This window comes from Gopherus flavomarginatus, chromosome 19, assembly GCF_025201925.1.
Source record: "Gopherus flavomarginatus isolate rGopFla2 chromosome 19, rGopFla2.mat.asm, whole genome shotgun sequence".
In the NCBI taxonomy this organism is placed as follows: Eukaryota; Metazoa; Chordata; order Testudines; family Testudinidae; genus Gopherus; species Gopherus flavomarginatus.
The window spans coordinates 7,629,512-7,649,596 of NC_066635.1; the positions used below are offsets into that span (position 1 = coordinate 7,629,512).

Genomic DNA, 20,085 nt, shown 5'->3' on the forward strand with positions numbered 1-20,085 from the left:
TCAGTCACGTAGTATTGCTTCTGTTTCCTGACTGGATGATTGATGTAACTGACCACTAGTCTGATCAAATATACCGCACCAACAAAATTTGCTTTTTGTGAATATTTGAGCGATTGAAAATAAAATTAGCCTTCTATGAATGCTTGCACTAAAGTAAAGCTTGAAAGTTCGCAGCCCACGGAAGTGTTGTGAAGTAGATTAATTCTAGTAGAAATTAATTTGTACTTTAATATTGGTGGAAAAACTTCTGCTGTTCACTCAGGTAATGCACAAAATATGGTGAGGGTTTGGTAAGCCAACATACAGCAGAACAGAGGTTCAGTTTCAACTCTAAATTTCATATGACTGCCTGCCCCATTTGTGCCCTAGTTATTGCTAAATTTTCCAAGTTGTGCCTCGTGTTGTTTTACTATATGTACTGCATAGCCAAGCACAGAGAGATGGGTTAAAATGACCCCCTCCCGCTCCAAGCTCAGACTGTAAGGGCTTTGTTTAATGTAAAGCAGACCCTTAGGGCCTGATTCTCACTTACTCCAAGGCTCCTTTACACCACTCTGGCTTAATGTGGGACTAAATGACATTTGCACCCACTTGAAGGTTGTGTTGTGCTGCCAGAGCAGTGAAAAATAACCTCTGTGCAAATGAGAATCAGATCCAGTATAATTTTTATTCAAGTTGCAAAATGCATCCAACACAGTGTGTAAGCTCTGACATCAATTATCAAACCATATAAATAAGAATGTAACTAAACTGACAAGTTGTCACCTCAAGAGATATTGTAATGTAATTTTTGTTTGTTACAGTGTTAGGTTCTGGGGTTGTGTTTTTTTTTTTAAAAGGTAAAATGTTGTACAAGCTGAGTGGCAGAAAGGATTTTGGAAAAAGGTAGATGTGAAAGCTGCTTCTAAGGATAGTGGTGAAAGCCTATAGCTATATATATCTAAAACCCTAAAATTGAGAGGGGATTTCCTGAGTTCTCCTCATCCCCCTAAGAATTATCTATTAAAGACCTCTTGCGTCTATGAGTGAAATAAAGACAGTCCACTAACTAAAAAATGGCTATTTGAGATCACTTTAAAAGTGCCAGTCCTGCTGTTGGAAAAGGATGTAGCTTATTCAGGATGTGGAATTAAATTAGTTACCAAAAATAATTTTGTACAAAGATTCAAGTCAGCCTCACAAATCACAGGTCTGACCCTGCATTCCTTGCTCCGACGAAATGCCACGAAGCCAATGGGGCTACTGAAGTGAGTAATGGCTGTGGGACGTGGCCTCCCGTATGTCTGCTGCTGTCACATGGAAAATGCATATTAAGTTTATGGCTCCTGGGGAGTGGAGAAGTGATACATAATAGTAGCTGGAAGTTATTGCTCTGGGTTAGTCTAGGTGTAATGAGTTGATGATCTCTGCCTGGTTCCTAGTGGGAAAGTTATGCACATGACCAAATTCGGATGGAATTCACTGAAGGGAATAAACCGTCTTTGTGTTAAAAGTGCCATCTAGGTCTCCTTCCTGTTGGGCTGATGGGATCTCGAGTTCTCTGTAGCTGCCTTTAACCACTCTGTTGTTCGACGTTTACTCTCTCCCCAGCTGTAGAGGGGAGTGTACCCGAAATGTCTGAAGGCTTTGTCTGTCTCATAAGAGAAGGTAGTGGTTACTGTGTTCAGCAGAGGCAAGTTTAGGAAGGGCTGTGGTTTCCAAAAGGGGTACAAAAGGATCCTGATTATCCTATAAAAGTATATTTGTAACCATAGCTTCCAGTAAGGTATGCGTGAGCCCAGCCTGATTGAGGGGTCCATCCCTGACAACAGCTGATATCTCACTAGGAAGCCTTTCCTTGTTGGGGTGTCATCGTAGGAGTAATACACCTGCCCAGCAAGTATGTCTGGTTTCAGCTGCAGGTTCCGGGCTGCAAGTACATGCATCCATGCAACATTCCCTGGAGAAGGAGAAGGGAGAGTAGGAATGGAGGAGGAGCCAGCTTGGTCCATGTATTACAAGAGCTTTCTACGCTAGATTGAATGCATGCCCCACATCTGCATGTTTCATAGGTAGAGAATCTTTTTCCATCTTGTGTCACCTTTGTCACCCAACCTCATTCTGGAGGGACCCAAAATATCCAAGGTCCATTCAATCTATAGTTCCCCTTTTGAGATGGCCCAGAAGTGTCCATTGTGACTTTGGTTCATGGGAAATGAAGGGGCAATATTTCGTAGTCAGAGACAGATTAGACTCAATGGTTTTATTCCTGGCTCTGCTGCATGTCTTTGGACAAGTTACTTAACCTATTTGGCCTGACTCTCCTCTAACAGTGTTTCAAACCCCAGTAATTCCATCCTTATGGGGGGGCGGGAAATTCCTATAGGTATGTGAGAGGGTTCCATAAAGATTTCTCTATTCTTAAATCTGGAAGACTTACTGAATAATTCTATCCCTGCTACAGTACGGTTCATCATACCGATAAAAGGATCTCTTCTGTGTTAAATTCTATAGGTTTTTGTACAGAATCATCTTAAGTTTCCATAGAATCCTGTTGCTTTAATCCCTATTAAATTCAGTCGCTCTCTTCTTTCCTCAAGGAATATTTTCTAAACTTTACAAATGGAACTGGTTGGTCTCTTTCCGCCTTCATGTCCCCACCCCACCCCTAATCTAACAGCAGGATTTAAAAAGAAGAGGCGGGACTTTTCAAGCAAAATTAAAAATTTCATTTGGTTTGAAATATTTTGTTTCTAGGAGATGAAAATTTTTGTTTTGAAAACCAGTACTTTTTCAAATTCTGTCGGGTTTGCTTTTTTCCCTTCCCGGAATATTCCCCACCTCCCCTCCCCCCACATCCCTGGAAGAAAAAATAGATTTCTGCCACCATCCCCCCCAACACACACCTTTTTTTTTCTCTTGCAAGTTTTTTTCCATGTTCTAAAAGATTTTTCATTTTTTTAAAAAAAGAGTAAAATTCCATACAAAAAATTAGAACAAAATCTTGTTTTTTAATTTTTTTCCCCTGAAAACCTTTAATTTTTTTTTCCAGCCAGCCCTATTTAGAGTTTATAAAATTATTGCTGTGTTCATTCTTTACACTCCTTACTCACTGTCAGAACATTATCCAGGGTGTATTACAGTCTCCTGGCCAAAAAGCAGACTGACCCTTTAAAAAATAATCTGGTAAAAACATGTAAAGGAATCAAAGCAACATACTCACCTACGTACGTGTAATTACGTTCTGTGTTTTCGGGTTCCAGGTAGTTCAGCACACCCCCTTTGGCTTTGGCTGAGGTATGCAAGTTCTTTAGAACCAGATACTTCTCCCCGTAAACTGTGTTTGGACAGATGATGCATGTTGCAAGTTTGCCACCATTGCTTAGCTGTAAAATCAAAACCGAATGTTTGACAGACAAGGTGGGTGAGGTAATATCTTCTTCTATTGGACCAACTTTTGTTGCTGAGAGAGACAAGCTTTCATGCTTACACAGGGTTGTTCTTCAGGTCACACAGAATGTTAGCAGGCTATGGATTCAGGGATGAGATCTTCCATAGTATTTTGGTGTTTTGTTAAATAAGAAGCATGTGATGTGGAAATAGAGACTACTAAACTGCTTAGGCACTTCTGAAAAAACACTGTGAAGTCCCGTTTTCAGAAATGATTTAGGCACTTGGGGCCAGATTTTCAAAGATATGCAGGTGCCTAAGGTTGCATCCTAGTGGGATTTTCAAAAGTGCCAAGGCACCTGACTCCCATTGAAATGCCCAAGTCTCTTTGAAAATCAATTAGACTTAGGAACCCAAGTGCCTAAGGAATGTCTGCACAGCACACTAAGCCCAGTTCTAGGGCACTTGGGCTTGTGGACTCAGTGTTTTCAAGCCTGTGCTCGAGCGTCCACAATGCATTGTAAACCTGGATTTACAATTGCTGCACCTGGGCCTCTCAGCCATTCTGTGCATCCATACTGCACTGGGAAAACCTTCTGACTTGGGTCTGTGACTTGAGCTGCATCCAGACTGCAAAATGACAAGGCTTGGACCCCAGTCACAGTGGGACTCTGGCTCTGACCCAACTCTCCTAGTGGGGTCTGAGAACCTGGGCTCTGAGTACTTGCTGACGTGAGTGAGACTGATTTGCGTGGACAGAAGAGGGACTTGAGCCTGAACCTGAGTCAGAGCTCGGGGGTACTATGCTCTGTGGACATCCCTTTTGAAATTGGGACTTAGACTCCTATTTCACTTAGGCACTTTTGAATATCCACTTACATGGGATATTAAGGTAAATGTGGTCTCTTGGGCCGTGATTCAGCAAAGCACTTAAGCCCATGCTTAAGTAATATTCTATTCCTATGGGGCATCTCCATTCCTGGAGGTTTGCAAACCTGGTAGGCCATTCTATACACTCCTCTGCTTATTTCTTTGTGAATAAATAGTTCTGCTGATCCATCCAGGGTACCACATTGTCCATTCAAGATCTTTTTCTCTGGTGTTCTTCTGCCATCAACTTTCCCTTCCAGTGCCCACAAACATACCCACTAAACCTCTTAAAATATACCTTATAAATCAAATCTTTCTTTTCATAAGATCTTTAACTAGCATTTTCTGAGTTTCACTGGATACGTGGTCTATCCATGATATTTTCAGAATTCTTCTAACACACCAGAATTCGAAGGGTTGTAGTTTCTTTATAATTGATTGCTTGAATGTCCATGTTTCACAGCCATAATTTAACACAGACCAAGTGTAAGTTTTTGAGAGTCATAAGTGGCATTCACTACAATGGAATTTAAGCATGTGCTTAAAGCGCTTTGCCAAATCCGGGCCTTGGAGCGTTACGGTTTGCTTTATGATGCCGTGGGAACACCCAGCATAAATCAGTTTAAGGCTTTTCTATGTGAAATTAAAACTGCAGCTGTTTGTAGTTGATCAGTTTTGAGTGGCGGGATTGTATTAAGAGAATCATGGGCTCTCGCCTTCTGTAAATTTTATGTTATGGTACTGAGGCTGCTGTCTGACTTTTGTACCTCTTTTCCATTGGCTTCAAGTACCAATTTTTCTGCCATGGCCTTAGTCTTCCCGTAAGGCAGTTCCACTTCCCCACTGTACTTGGTGTCTTCTGTTCCTCTGAGATAAATGAAAAGAAGCAGTAAGTGATCAAGGTACTACAAGAGACTTCCACAAAGCTGCTAGGCAACATCTCACCTTTGCCTACGAATTCCATGTCTTGGGAATGCGGGAGAACGAGGCCCTGATACTTACTGGGGGAGTCTGAGGTCTCAACAGCCCAGAGTATGAACAAAACATAGTCACTGGGCTGTATTATTTCTGGTTTGTTCTCGTTTTTGTTTAGGTGAGCTTTGCCTATATCTAATTAACCTGTGTAACTCACTGTCACACGACATACAATGACTGAAGCAAATAATATTTCAAAAGAAGTAGGCACCTCTGAAAACAATAGACTCGGCTTTTCTAGCAACCCACAAATGGCTGAATGTGGCCCAGGAAGATAAAGGGTAGAAAGAATAAAAACACTCACAGCTAAAAGAGAGAGACAGGCCCATTACCTGGCATAAATTAGAAGGAGCAGTTGCTGTTTAATTTTCCAATTCTAATGACTATAAGGCATTTGCAAGCATAGTAGACACATAAAAGGGCTGTATACAGTATTAGGTGATCGCATGGAAGTGTTAATACCAGCTGGTTTAGTTTATATTATATTATATTATATTATATTATATTATATTATATTATATTATATTATATTATATTATATTATATTATATATTTTGACTTGCCATGCCATGGTCAAATCCTGTTCTTGGGAGGCAGGCAAAGAAGTTCCACTTGTCTGGCTATTGCAAGGACCTTTTCTGTAGTTGCAGGGAGCAGGCCCAGATGGATGCAGTCTGGGGAGCGCTTTGCTGCTGTTCTAAAAGGAGCAGCCCATGCCCCAGTCTAGCTGTGGATCTTAACTTACTCCTGAGTGAAGGAGTGGGAGGCCCACAGCATGGGGGGATGGAAGAGCTATAGAATAATCAGCAGCACAGACTCCTGCAATAATCAGCTACAGAAAGGGAGGACAGAGCAAGCATAACAGAGGGTTGCCTCTTGACAGTACCCTGGAATTTTGTCCACAATTACCTGGCTTGGTTAGTGAATAAACCATAGATGCTAACAATGTGGGTTCTAGCTCAGTGTGGAATCTGGAAGGAATTTCAGCAGGGGGAGAGATCTTGAGAGATGGGGGAGCAGGGAAAATCTGCTTTCCTCTGGAGCACTAAGCAGGGATCATCCATTAGGATCAAGTGTATATGGACACACACTGTACTTCCTGTAATTCCCAGGAAGCTAGGCTCTGGTTCTTCCAATCTTCCTACCTGCTGTGTGTCTGTATCCCCTTTAGCAGTGTGCAAATGCTGCAAAAAATGTCAGTGTAACTTCCTGCATGTTTTAAATGACTTCCCTTTTGTGCTTTGCTCTCTGAGTGAAAGTCGCCCCTTCCCTCTCCTGCCAGCAGAAGACCCATGTGTGGCTCCAGGGGACTTTGAGTCCTCTAAAGGCCTTAAGTCTTGCACTGCCCTTGTGCACAGCAGTGAATTCCACCCTCCATGGATACTCTAGCGGATGAGTTTGCTGGCATGAACATTCTCTGAGCCAGTGGAGGTTAAGCAGATATTGAAGTTTACGGGTAGAGTGACCAGATAGCAAATGTGAAAAGTCGGGACAGGAGGTGTGTGTGTGTGTTGGGAGGGTAATAGGAGCCTATATAAGAAAAGGCCTCAAATATTGAGACTGTCCCTATAAAATCAGGACATCTGGTCACCCTATTCATGGGTGGCAGCCACCATTTTGCCCACAACAGTGGGGATTGAATTAGGGATGCCCAGAACAAAAAGCATGAGCTACTAGAGGACATTAGCCTAATAATGAGTGAAGTGTCATCACATTCCTCTGTGGTACAGTATTATTGTCCCCCATTCACAGATGGGAAAATTGAGGCCAAGAGGTTAAGGACTTGCCACAAGTTCTCTCACTAAATATCTGGCCATAGGAAGGATGATCTGATTAAGGCATTGGATTGGGCCTCAGGAGAGCTGGGTTCAGTTTGTGGCTTGGCCACAGATGCCCTGTGTGACCTGGGGCAAGTTACTTGATCTTTTTGTGCCTCAGATCTCCACCTGTAAAATGGAGTAGTAATACTTCCTCTCTCCCACCCTTTGACTAGCGCAATGGGCCCCCAATTTAAACGGGGACCGCTCGACGCTGCAGTAATACAAATAAATAGTAAGAGTCAGGAATTAAAAGCTGAACTCTCCTTCTGCTCTGCCCTGTGCTTTTATTACAAGGCCATTCTCCCCACTCCCCATGGATGACGCATAAGACAAACTAGAAAACACATGGAACAAAAGATTTGTTGGCCATGGTTCATTCCACCCTTAGAAGCCTCTGGAGGCTCAAGACAATTAGGAGATTTATCTAGAAGTTCTAGTTTTAATTACTTTCTTTCTGTATCTTCAGATCTTTTTCTCTTTAAACGAAACTGCTCCACCAAGGGTAACTAACATGCATGTGATTCTTGGACTGCAGTGCGCTGTTGGGAGTTCTCATCCTCCCCCTTTAAAACTTGCCCGTAACAAAGAGCTCAGCGTAATGCTCTTGCTTTTCAAAATGATCACAGATAACTGAACACTAATGAGACTGGAGCGGCATTGTCAGAAGGTATCTCAGCGGTAGTTCTCTCAGAGGGATTGAGACTGACAGAGGCATTTTCTATTATTGTCGGATGCTGAGGTGTTAGCATTATCCCAGCACCCATCACCCTGTCCAAAGACTAATCAGTCTTTGTCTATGTCAGTTCACCAGGATGTAAAAGTGAGTTGAATATAATTACACAATGAATGATGGGGAGAGGAGGGCAGAGGAGAGGAAAGAAGAGCTGGCGCAGGAGCTGTAAGAGAGAAGCACAGAGCAGGGGGAATCTGCATTGCATGTATTTTCAGTGTAGTGACCATGGCCATATTGTGCAGTTTGCCAGTCCTCCCAGCTGGGCTGCATTAAGAGGCAATTGGTGCATTTTTCAGATCATGGGCCTCGTTCTTGTCTCACTTTACACCACCTTGCTTCCATTGACTTACTCTGGATTTCAACCAGATACAGGGGAATCGGGTCTCTGGTTTCAAAAGAATTTCCTATTTGCCCTAACTGCCTGGTGCACAAGCTAGCAGGTATGAAGTTAAATTAATTAGGGTCTCTGGCTGCTGGGATCTTTTTCCACCCTGTTTTGGGTTGTGTGTTTAGTCTGTGTTTATTTTGAGGCAAATACTGTTTCAAGCGCTCAGGAGACCAGACTAGATCGACTGTTGCTATGTTCCATTTGGGGCATAGTTACATGCCACTAGGCCACTCCCCTTAGAGGAGATTTGGGGTAACATTTGCAAAAGCGCTCAAGTCCTACTGAAAGTCAATGAATGGGACTTGAGCTCCTAAGTCACTTGGGCACTTTTGAAACTTGTTAGCTCATGTCATTGAAAGTCTGTGGAACTTAGGAACCTACGTGCCGGTCACTGCTGAAAATGGGGCGTAGGCTCTTCAGTAACTTTGGCACATTTGAACATTTTACCCTTTGGTTCTGATCCAAAACGACTGTTGATTTCAATGGAAGCAGAATCAAGCCCTTAGCACCTGCTCAGGATGGTCAGGGGATCTAGGTGAACGGGGCCTTGAGGCCAGGGGTAGGTGGCCAATGGGAAGGGCTGATAATCTGACTGATACATAGGTCATATGCAGCTGGGTCATATGCCACTTGGTAAACTTTTTATCCTGGAGTTTTATCCACTAGCGCGTTCACATTTAGTCCATGTTTGAGGTTGTAATTGCTCAAGGAGAATGGTAGCAAGGAAGGACCAGCACAAAAGGGAATCACTATGGAGGGAAAAACGCCTTTCCCTCATCTCCAAGCAAAACCCCCCAAGCTGGCTTCAGCTCCAAAGCTCTTCTTTCAATCATCAGACAAACCAGACCGATGCAACGGATCCGCTTGGGCTCACCTCAGCATGGGTTCTTGTCGAGTGTTGGGTCCCACGGCAGCAATGGAGCTTGTATAGACAACATATGGGACGCTCAGGGTGCAGCAGGCCTTCAGCACATTGTCAGTACCTGAGGAGTATGTCAGGAATGAAAAATGATTAATAACCTTCATTGGTTTGGTTCCTGATGTATTCGCAAAAAGAGATTTGCAGAGTCAAGGTTTGGATTTGAACTAAGACTGTTTTCCCACAGGTAGATTTCATTGCAAAGCCACAGCAAGGTCTGGGTTCACCATGTTCAGATGTTTAGGCAAGATCGCTCAGTCTCAGTGGCTCACCAGATATGGGACTGGTGGTTACCCTTGAAAATTTAATGCGACTTGACTCGCATGACTACTATTCAGAAGCTCAAAATTTACCTTCAAACAGCAGCCTCAGGTGGTTTGCAGATATCTAGACAGAGCAAAAAACCTTCTCATTAGACACTGTGTTTTTCAAATTTTGTGTCCACCACCTTAGTAGTTTGCAAGCCAACACTGAATAAAAACTATGGTTGACTTTGTGTACACTGGCAGTGCAGGTAAAAAAAAAAATACCCAGGTGGTTAGGATTGCCACCTGTTCAGGTTTTCCCAAGGTCATCCTTTTTTTGAGGTAGCTGTCCCAGGAAATCTGTAATGATGCTCAGTACACCCTGCCAGCTGTCATGTTTGATGGGTTTAGGATCATTCTGGATCTCATGGGGGCAGTTATATAGCTCAGAGGTGGCAATTCCACACATGGTTCTAGCCCTGATGCAAAGAGTCCTGAGCTATTTGCATTAGAAAAAACTCACAACAGTAATATTTTATTCCAATGGTCAAAGCACAAGGCCAAATTTTGCCACCTTATCTCGCACTGAGCATTGCCCTGTTCCAGGGGTAACCCTACACAATGGAGTTAAGGGATGATGCAGCATGAGCAAGGATGGTCAGACCTGGCCTTGTAGTCAGTTTGTAGTGATTCGGACGAGGCCTGGAGTCTGCTTTCAGAAAGGGTGAACAGAAAGAAAAAGGTCTTTATCAGCCCCTGGGAACAGCAATTGGTTTTCATTTGTCACAAAATCACCAACAAAGGGCCCAAACCATAATTAAAATGGGGATTGCTCCATTTCTGTTGACTCCTATGGAGTCTGTGACAGGCACTGCTTACAATCTTCCTGGGACAGATAGTGGGTTAAATTAAGCCACTATTGTGGCAGGGCTGTCTGTGGACAGTACTATGTCAGCTCTGACCAAGTTTTGAAGATGTGGCATTTGTTATGATTCTGTGGCACTTCTGGATAGGATAGTTGCATTCACTGTGGTGGTCTTCAGTTTGAGCTCTTCTAGGAAAATGTGTATGGCTATACCAGAACTGGAGTGACTTCCTACCGAAGTCAATGGAAGCTGAAGGAATTCAGCATCTCATAAGTCTGGGTCCCTAAAATATCTGTAATACCTTGATATTCAGCTTCTGCTCTTGAATTTGCAGATCCTGCTTGGATGCATGTTGCATTTAATTTTTATATATGTTTGTTTGCTTGGGATGAGCATTCTTTGGCTTCAGTTGGTATTCATCTAACCAGAGCCTGATTTTCAGAGGTGCTGAGCAGCAACCCTATGAAAATGAGGAACGTTTTAAAAATCGAAAATTGAACTCCCCAAAAAGCAGAGAGAGTCACAATCACAAGTCACTTCTGAAAATGTTGGCCCAGACCTAATTCTTTGGGCTAGTTTCAGAGGCTCTCCCTGTTCAACTGGAAAGCCCTCCAAGTTCACAGAGATCTGTAAGTCCCTTTCTAATAAACTGCTGATTTCAAACAGACAATGAAGAGAGGATCTCACAAAGCCATTAGAAAACAGAGCCCTGAGGGGTCTCTCTGAACATTACCTGCACTCACAAAATATAGCCACTTTTTTTTTTTTTTAAGCATCAGTCTTGAAAACAAGAAAAATAGAGAAATGGATGTTGGCCTTGAATGCACCAGTAATTCGCAGGTGCCTTAAGCATTAACCAAGTAGGAAGAAAAATATAAAGATCATCATTGCAGTTAACTATTATATCAGCCAGTGGCCTAATGTGCATTAGAAATTCTTGCTGTAATGGGGATTTCATTTTTTTTTATAACTGTGCTCGTTCACTGGATTTATGAACCAGTTTTATTTAAGCAGATTTGTAACTAAGATGGAAAGGAAATCTGTGTAGGTAGTGACAGGGAGAAAACACTGAGGACAACCTCGCATGTATGTAAGGCCTTGTCTACATACACACAGTGGTATGGCTTTAACTAGATTGGTATAATTAAAGGGGTACCAGTGTGGATGCACTTATACTGGCATAAATGTACTTATCAGTATAGCTTTCTTTTTTTCCCCCGATCCATTCCAAGGCCAGAAGGGGACATTGTGATCCTCATGTATGACACAGGCCAAAGAACTGCCCGAAAATAATTCCTACCTAGAACAGATCTGTTAGACAAACATCCAGTCTTGATTTAAAAATGGTCAGTGATGAAGAATCCTCCAGGACAGTTTGTTCCAATGGTTAATTACTGTTTGGAAACAAGGTATAATTTTTTAAAATCTGAATTTGTCCACCTTCAATTTCCAGCCATTGGATTGTATTATACCTTTCTCCGCTAGATTGAGGAGTCCATTATGAAATATATATACTCCCAGGGGCGGCTCCAGGCACCATCGCAGCAAGCACGTGCCTGGGGTGGCAAGCTGCGGGGCCAGGCTGCTGGTCACTGTGAGGGTGGCAGTCAGGCAGCCTTCGGCGGCGTTTCTGCGGGAGGTCCGCCGGTCCTGCGGCTTTGGCGGTAATTCTGCAGCAGGTACGCCAAAGGTGCGGGACTGGCAGATCACCCGCAGAACCGATGCCAAATCTGCGTGACCAGAGGACCGCCCGCAGGTGTGCCGCCGAAGGCAGCCTGACTGCCATGCTTGAGTTGGCAAAAAAGATAGAGACACCCCTGTATATTCCAGAGGTAGGTACTTACGGACTGTGATCAAGTCACCCTTAACCTTCTCTTTGTTGAACTAAATAGTTTGAGCTCTTTGAATCTATCGCTATCAGGCAGGTTTTCTAATCCTTTAATCATTCTCATGACTCTTCTCTGAACCCTCTCCAATTTATCAATGTCATCCTTGAATTGTGGAAAGCAGAACTGGACACAGTATTCCAGCAGTGGGTTGCACAGTGCCAAATACAGAGGCAAAATAACTTCTCTACTTCTCTTTGAGAGTCCCCTGGTCATGCATCCAAGGATTGCATTAGCTTTATTCCCTTGTCATCTTAATTCTTGTAATTGTAAGCTACTTGGAGCAGGGACCATCTTTTTGTTCTGTGTTTGTACAGGACCTAGCACTATGTTGTCTTGGTCGATGAGTGGGCTTCTAGATGCTATTGCAGTATAACTAATAAATCATAATGCATGAGAGTATAATTACATCTGCACCTGAGGTTTATACCCCTATAACTATATTGATAAAGCAAATCTCTCCCCTAACCAACATAATTATCCCAGTGCAAAATCTGTGTGTAGCTCAGGCCTTTTTTTGCCAGGGCTGTATTTTGCTATCTCTCCATGTAACTTGGCATTGCACATATAAAAGCTTTGTAGAACTGGCAGCAAATGTCATTGCCTGGTCTCAAGTAGGGTCAGGGGGCCGAGAGAGAAACTTTCTTGCTAATGAAGAAAAGGTCACTTTTCTAATCCACCATCTGAGTGGTGCTTCTGAACTACAGGAAGTAGAAAAGCACGACATCAAAGCGGATATGGGTCATGTTCTCTTACACAACTCCACACACAGATGAGGTGTGACTATTAGTCTGTACTTAATTCCTTGCTTTAAAGTGCTTACCAGCAACATTGACAGCCTTCATTTCCCGAAAGGGTACAGTATCTGTGTAATCCACAATAGCAGCTGTGTGAATAACCACATGGACTCCCCGCACGGCAGAGAGGAGCAGATCGTAGTCTCGGATGTCTCCTTTCATCACTGTCACACAAGTGGTAGCTGGAAAAAAATGTTTAAAACCAGATGCAGAAATAAAAACCTCTTCCTGCAGAAGGAGAATCCTGCACATAAAACCCTGTTCTGCATGGGACAAATTCAAACCCAATGCAATTTGCCACTGTAACCCACACATCTCCTGGGTGTGGTGTTCTGTCCCATCTAGTGGCACCGAGACCACTTAGAGAGAGATTAATGAGTCTGCTCTACAGCCTTAGCTAACGGCTATGTGGCTTTTAGCTCATGCAGTGGAGGCTCATTCATTTAGCTTCAGAGGTCCCAGGTTCAATCCCGCCAACCGACAACCGGGGTCTGTCAGTATTACTTTACCACTCCACTGAATCCATTGCATTAAGGCAGATTATGACCCAGTATCTTTTACACCCAGAGACCTGGGTCCTCAGCTGGTGTACGTCCTTCACTCCAGTGGAACTATGCTGGCTGACATGCTGTGGATTGGGGCAAGGGTCGGTCATTAAAAATGCCTAGCACTCATATGCAGTATAGTACTGAGCAAACCTGAACTAATTAATTGAAGCCAACAGGGCCACAGAGATGCAAGTGAGCAGAGAATTGGCCCAGTTGCTGGTGATGGGGGAGCAGAACTTCACTACAGAAGAAGCCCTATAGAATTTAGCAGGGATGAAACCGCGAGAGTCCAGCAGAAATTAAACAGGGTTCTTTGCAAATTCCTTAAAAACACACACAATAAAATAGAGAACTATAGGTTGGTTTAAAAATGGCTAGGGAAGTTCTCCTTGCCTTCGTAAGGTTTTTTTTTCCACCAGGCCAGGGCCTGCTTCTGGGCTCTCCCTTCTCGTTGGCCCAGCTACGCTCTACCTCCCTACTTCTGCAGCTATTACTAGTTATTTCCTTACTTCACCAGGGTGTTGTGGTGGATTTAGCCCATTCTCCTGCGCTGTAGTTCAGAATACCTGGCTAGAGGTTGGCTTACTGTATTTCCTGGACTTTCTCTAATGTGAGTGAAAGGTGATACAGGTTGGTTTGGCATGGAGCAGTGCTGTCTCCTTAGCTCGGGGATATGGGGCTTAGAGGGTACGACAAGAGTGCGGAATGGCTGCCTCTACAGAATGGTGGCCAAGACCACAGCTTTCTGGCCATTACAGTTGGTGGGCGAGTGCCTCTGCTCCTATCTGGATTAGGCCTGGCCTCTGGGCAGAGTTCAGGGCCTGCAGTTACAGGCTACTCCTATGGACTGTACTCCTACACCACCATAAATGTCCCTTCAGTAAAACTCAGCCAGGAGGAGACCAGCGTTCTTCTACATCTGCCATTCCCAAGCTATAATCTGTGGATTGCTGGTGCTCCCCATGGCACTTGCTACATGCCCCTAGAAAGGTGGCACGCCACTAGTTTCAAGCAGTTAACTTGCACTAAAGGAAGCTAGGAAAACATTGAATCCTCCCCTCATTTTTCTCAGTTAGCAATTACAGCCCACTGATGAGGGTGTGTCAAGGGCAGAGGGGACCTGTCAGACGCACTCACCAGTGGGTTACATGCTGTATTTGCCACAAAGGTGTTAGGAGACTGGGAGGGTAGGTGGACCACACGGTTGGAATACCCTGAGATGTTCCCTCTATTAAGACATGGATCACCCTAAGAAAGAGTTTAGGTACTGCCGTCCTCCATGGTTTTGATCCAATTCCAAGGCTTTATGGAGTCCCACTGACTCAGCTGTGACCTACTTAATCAAAATGAATATTTCAGCAATCAAACAAGGGACAGGAAAGCCAATCTCCCTGCAAATGCAGCAGCCAAAGAGTTTGAGAATCAAACAGGGCAGGAGAGACACAGAAATGCCCAGGTGGCTAGTGTCTCTTACCATCTCAGTGGCCCCCTGGAGTGAGATCAAATCTCTTACGTTGCACCAATGGAGGGACCTTTTTTTCTCTCTATTTAGTACAGCCTGAGGAGTGTGGTCTTTAAAGCCTGCAGAGCTCCACTATATTCTTTCACTTATCACTGCAAACACGTACGTATGTACATGTGTGTTTGCGTTGGCAAGTGCTGCAGGAGAAATAAGCGGATTGTGACGCTAATGCCCCACTCCTTAGAGGTCCAGAACACCCACAACTCCAGTGACTCAACCAGAATTGTAGGTGCTCACCCCTGTCAGGATCAGGCCCCAAGTAAGGCAATTCTAAAAGGTTGGGTCAAGGAATCAGCTGTGCTAGAAAGCCTGGGCTCTTGGGATTTATTTTTCTCAGTGCTCCAGAATGACTTCTAACCCTCTTACTTCTCTCTGGTCTATTTTGGTCAGATCTCTCACGCAGCGTAGGAATCCCCTGAACCAGGACTCAGTGCCTGGAAGGGATCTCTGACACCGTCAGCAACTTTGGTTACCATACTAGTGACAGCTGAAAATCTGGTCTGAAACAAAAGGAGTCAAATTCAGACCAAGATGCAACTCCCTGGATTCCTGTTGTCTAATGGCCTTAGGCCAGGCCTACAGTCTAGCCACTGCAGCAGTACAGCTACGATGCATAGCTACGCTGTTGTAATCCCATAGTGCACAGCACCGGAAGGGATTTTTCTTTTGCTGTAGGAACTCTGCTTCCCTGAATGATGGTAGCTAGGTCCTTGGAAACATTCTTCCATAGACCTACGTGCATCTACACCCAGAGTTAGATCGGCAGATGATTTTTCCCACCTCTGAGCACCACAGCTATGTCGACCTAAATATTAAGTGTAGACAGGCCATCGACTCCTACTTCCATGGGGATTTGCACTGTAGTCCCAGTAACCCTGCTTCACGGCAGTCATGTCAGCCAGCAAATGCCCATGTGGTACTAACAAACTCATACTCCAGCACCCATAAGCCATGCATGGGAGTCCTTCCCTTGAGTAACCCCTGGAATTTCCTCTTGTTCTGAGCATTCATTCTGTCAACCAGATGAAATGACAAGACTACTTTCCTCCCTCCCCGAAAAAAGTGAGTGGAGCTCAGAAACTCCCAGGGTTACGCCCAATACAGACTGATACAGAGCACTGGTTGCTGGGCATATTATTCTGCATGGATGTATGTTTATGACTCCAGTAAAAGGTGCTGTTTTTCCAATGCGTCATACGGTAATAAACTCTGGTTAAAGAGAAAAGGCAGCTATGCAACAATGCTCGGGGTGGATTAGTTTAATTATACACCTGTTCACTAAAAGACATCTCTAGTTCCTCAGGCAAAGCTCAGGACCCTAATAGAAGGTTCCTTCCAATTATTTCGTTCTGCATACCAGAAACTGAGCTCTCATTTGTAGTCCTGTCCATTTTTTATACTTGGGATAGAACCTTGTTTGGGATGGAGCTGTTTGACAGGCTGGATTTGTCTCGCCGTTGTGCGATCCAGCTGGTAACCAGTGCGCTGTGTCCTCCAGCTGGTGGCTGGGCTCAGGAAGTGCAATCGTACTTATCATCATAACTGATGCTTGATCCTGGACTTTATTGGTCCCCTGGCAGCATGTCTAGTAGATAAGTCAATACAGTTCCTCTCTGTGTATAGTTTCAGTCCCGTGCTAGCCTTTTCTTAGCGGGAAGTTACTATTTGTAATCTATTCTGTTCAGGTTCTTACACCATGCCTGTCACTATGGTATGGTATCTTATACTGTGCCCACCACCAAGCTATGTCCAGCATAAGTGGAGCAACTGCTTCCTTGAAAGGGAGAGGCTATTGCTCGTACGTGATATTTCCTTACCTGTGGCAAACTTCTTCACTTCCTCGCCTGCCACTGAGTCAAAGACTCGGACTTCACTGACATAGTCCTGCTTGCACAGCAGCTCCACAATGTGCTCCCCAATGAAACCACATCCTCCTGTCACCAGGTATACCAGCGCTTCACCCATCTTGGAGAGAGGAGTGGTTGTGGTAGAGAGGTGCTTCCAGGATCCTCTCAAACACTGACTGGGCTCTCCCTCTTGGCAAATTTGCTTTAGAGAACAAGTCTAAGGTTTAATCATTATCTAGAGTCGGGCTGAACATTAACCTCAAAGTTGTGTGCAGATGAAAATTTGAACTACAGCACAGAGTCACTGAGCCCCCCCGCCCAAATGCTGCAATATTGTGTCCAGTCAAGCACTGGGCCATAGGGCTCAGCCTGTTCCTCTCATGGGGATACCCCAAGATATGCTCCTGTGCTGTCTCCCCACTTTGTGTCAGAAGGAAACAGGTTTTCTGCACACAGAAAGATCTTAAATTCTAAACACTTTCACGGGCTTTTCCATTGGAGGCAGATCTGCCCTGTAGGCCTGATTCTGAGTCACTTTGGACTAGATCCACAAAGGGAATTAAACATGTAACTACCACATTAGTCACCTAAATCCAAAATTTTAGATCCTCAACTTCCCCTGCCTCCCCTCCCCCAGCTGCCACCTAACCCTGTAGGTGCCTAAATTTCTGCCACACTGGACATGTGTGAAGTCCCAGTGGGATCCTTAAACTAGGCATTCCCTTGCTTATCTGGCCTGCTCATAGAACACCTACTGGATCAGGCCTAGCACAAAATGGAGATGATGGTGGTGCCAGTGGACCTCTTTATCACTCTTAGCCCAGCAGCTAAGTCATTCTTCCGCTTTACTCTGCACTGGTTAGGCCTCAACTGGAGTATTGTGTCCAGTTCTGGGCATCGCATTTCAAGAAAGATGTGGAGAAACTAGAGAGGGTCCAGAGAAGAGCAACAAGAATGATTAAAGGTCTTGAGAACATGACCTATGAAGGAAGGCTGAAGGAATTGGGTTTGTTTAGTTTGGAAAAGAGAAGACTGAGAGGGGACATGATAGCAGTTTTCAGGTATCTAAAAGGGTGTCATCAGGAGGAGGGAGAAAACTTGTTCACCTTAGCCTCCAATGATAGAACAAGAAGCAATGGGCTTAAACTGCAGCAAGGGAGATTTAGGTTGGACATTAGGAAAAAGTTCCTAACTGTCAGGGCAGTTAAACACTGGAATAGATTGCCTAGGGAAGTTGTGGAATCTCCATCTCTGGAGATATTTAAGAGTAGGTTAGATAAATGTCTATTAGGGATGGTCTAGACAGTATTTGGTCCTGCCATGATGGCAGGGGACTGGACTCGATGATCTCTCGAGGTCCCTTCCAGTCCTAGAGTCTATGAGTCTATGAGCTACAGCACTTACCCAGGATGCAGGAGACCCTCTACCTGATGGTAGATTCTGAGAATTGCAATGCCTAAGTCCCTCTTGTGAGTATCACCCTTAGTCTTTCTCTTCCTCATCTGTAACATGGGGATAACATGTAACAAAAGGATGGAGCTCCGCTGTTCTCAGTGGTGGCAGATAACAGAACAAGGCACAATGGTCTCAAATTGCAGTGGGGGAGGTTTAGGTTAGATATTGGGAAAAACTTTTTCACTAGGAGGGTGGTGAAGCACTGGAATGGGTTACCTAGGGAGGTGGTGGAATCTCCATCCTTAGAGGTTTTTAAGGTCAGGCTTGACAAAGCCCTGGCTGGGATGATTTAGTTGGGGATTGGTCCTGCTTTGAGCAGGGGGTTGGACTAGATGATCTCCTGAGGTCCCTTCCAACCCTGATATTCTATGATAATAGCACTGTGCTGCCTCACAGGCCTGTCGCAAGGATTAATAGTCTAAGGATATGTCTACACTGCATTAAAACACCCAGTGAGGCAGGAGGGTCCCAGAGTCCAGGCTCCAGATCAAGCTCAAATGTCTACACTGCAATTTGATAGTCCCACAAGCCCAAGTCAGCTGACCCAGGCCAGCTGTGTTACATTGCAGTGTAGACATACCCTGGTGACACTAGCTACTACAGTAAGTGAGACAGCCACATAAGTGCTGCATGAGCAGGGGCTGTTACATCAGGCAGCCTTGAACATGTCCTTATTGGTGTTGCAATGAAGAATGTGATGAGGTGGAGGCCTTGAGTTTGGGTTCATTTGACATTTTCCTTTGTTTACATGATGTGCTCGGCCTTAGCTGCGGGACAGGGCTCTCGAAAGCTGCAACGTAATCATGCCGGCCTGAGGCCAGGAAACCCTCCGATTTGCTGTTTTGAATGTGGGTGAATGGTCTGGAGAGAGGGATGACAAGCCTCCAGGATTGTCCTGGAGTCTCCAGGAATTAAAGATTGTCATGTGATGAATCCTCCAGGAATACGGCCAACCAAAACTGGCAGCCGTGTCTGGACAACAAGATGTAAACACGGCCAGCCCCGCTCCCACTAGCATAAATGAGGAGTAACTCCACTGAAATCAATGACCCAGAACTTCACTCTAGCCAAAGTCCACAGAGTGCAGAGCAAGAGGGAGAGAGACCGTGGAGAATTTTACACTCTCCAAATCCCGGTGTCAGCTGGGTGCTAGTGCCACTTGGGCACAAGGTCTCCAACAGGCTGATATCGTAGCCAGGAAGCAGTGGGGTTTGTGTGGCTTCCCTTGGCCACACTCTGTATTTCAGCAGCAGGGAGGGCAAGAGGTGTCGGAATAGCTGTGTCACCTGTACACCACGGGAGGATTCTGCTACACCGGGGTGCTCTGGTCACTGGCTGTGCTGGGGTTAGGGCTGCTTTGCGCCCATAGTCAATAGGGGATTTGGGCAAGTCAAGTTTACACAGGTGAAGTGGGTGCTGTCTATATGAATGACTTGGCTGGAGAAGTACACAATAGAGCATAGCCCTGTTCAGTTAGCAGAGCTGCAAATAGAGAGGGGAGAGTGAGAATACTTTTTCTTTTTGCAATAGCTGTGATATGGGCATAATCTGCTCCCTTCCGGAGACAGAACATTTTGCTCTCCAACATTATTTGTACAAGCCCTAGGGATGTTGTATCTGACTGGAATGATTTAGCATCATCCAGAGAGGGGGTTAACTGCGTCTGAGGCAAAGAAATCACTCCAACCTGCCTTTAGTTACCAAGGGCCTCCATGAAAACCACACTGTGACACTGCTACTAAAGGTGACACGTGGAATCTGCAAATTTGTCATCTTGATCCCAGTCAAACTGAGAACTGGGCTGAGTCCCTCATTCATGTCCCTGTTACAAGGAGACAGAGGTTC

At 44.6% G+C, this 20,085-nt stretch overlaps 1 protein-coding gene across 1 annotated transcript in view; it reads right to left on the bottom strand.

The window, feature by feature from the left end:
- LOC127037669 (3 beta-hydroxysteroid dehydrogenase type 7-like) overlaps positions 1–16,903 on the bottom strand; it is a 70,072-nt gene extending 53,169 nt beyond the window's left edge. The window contains exons 1-6 of the mRNA XM_050929684.1: positions 16,756–16,903; positions 12,895–13,050; positions 9,030–9,138; positions 5,007–5,106; positions 3,203–3,365; positions 1,824–1,939 (exon numbers count right to left, since the gene is read on the bottom strand). Of these exons, the coding sequence (XP_050785641.1) occupies positions 1,824–1,939; positions 3,203–3,365; positions 5,007–5,106; positions 9,030–9,138; positions 12,895–13,050; positions 16,756–16,903 (792 nt within the window). The remainder of the gene's footprint in view (positions 1–1,823; positions 1,940–3,202; positions 3,366–5,006; positions 5,107–9,029; positions 9,139–12,894; positions 13,051–16,755) is intronic.
- Between the last annotated feature and the right edge of the window lie 3,182 nt (positions 16,904–20,085).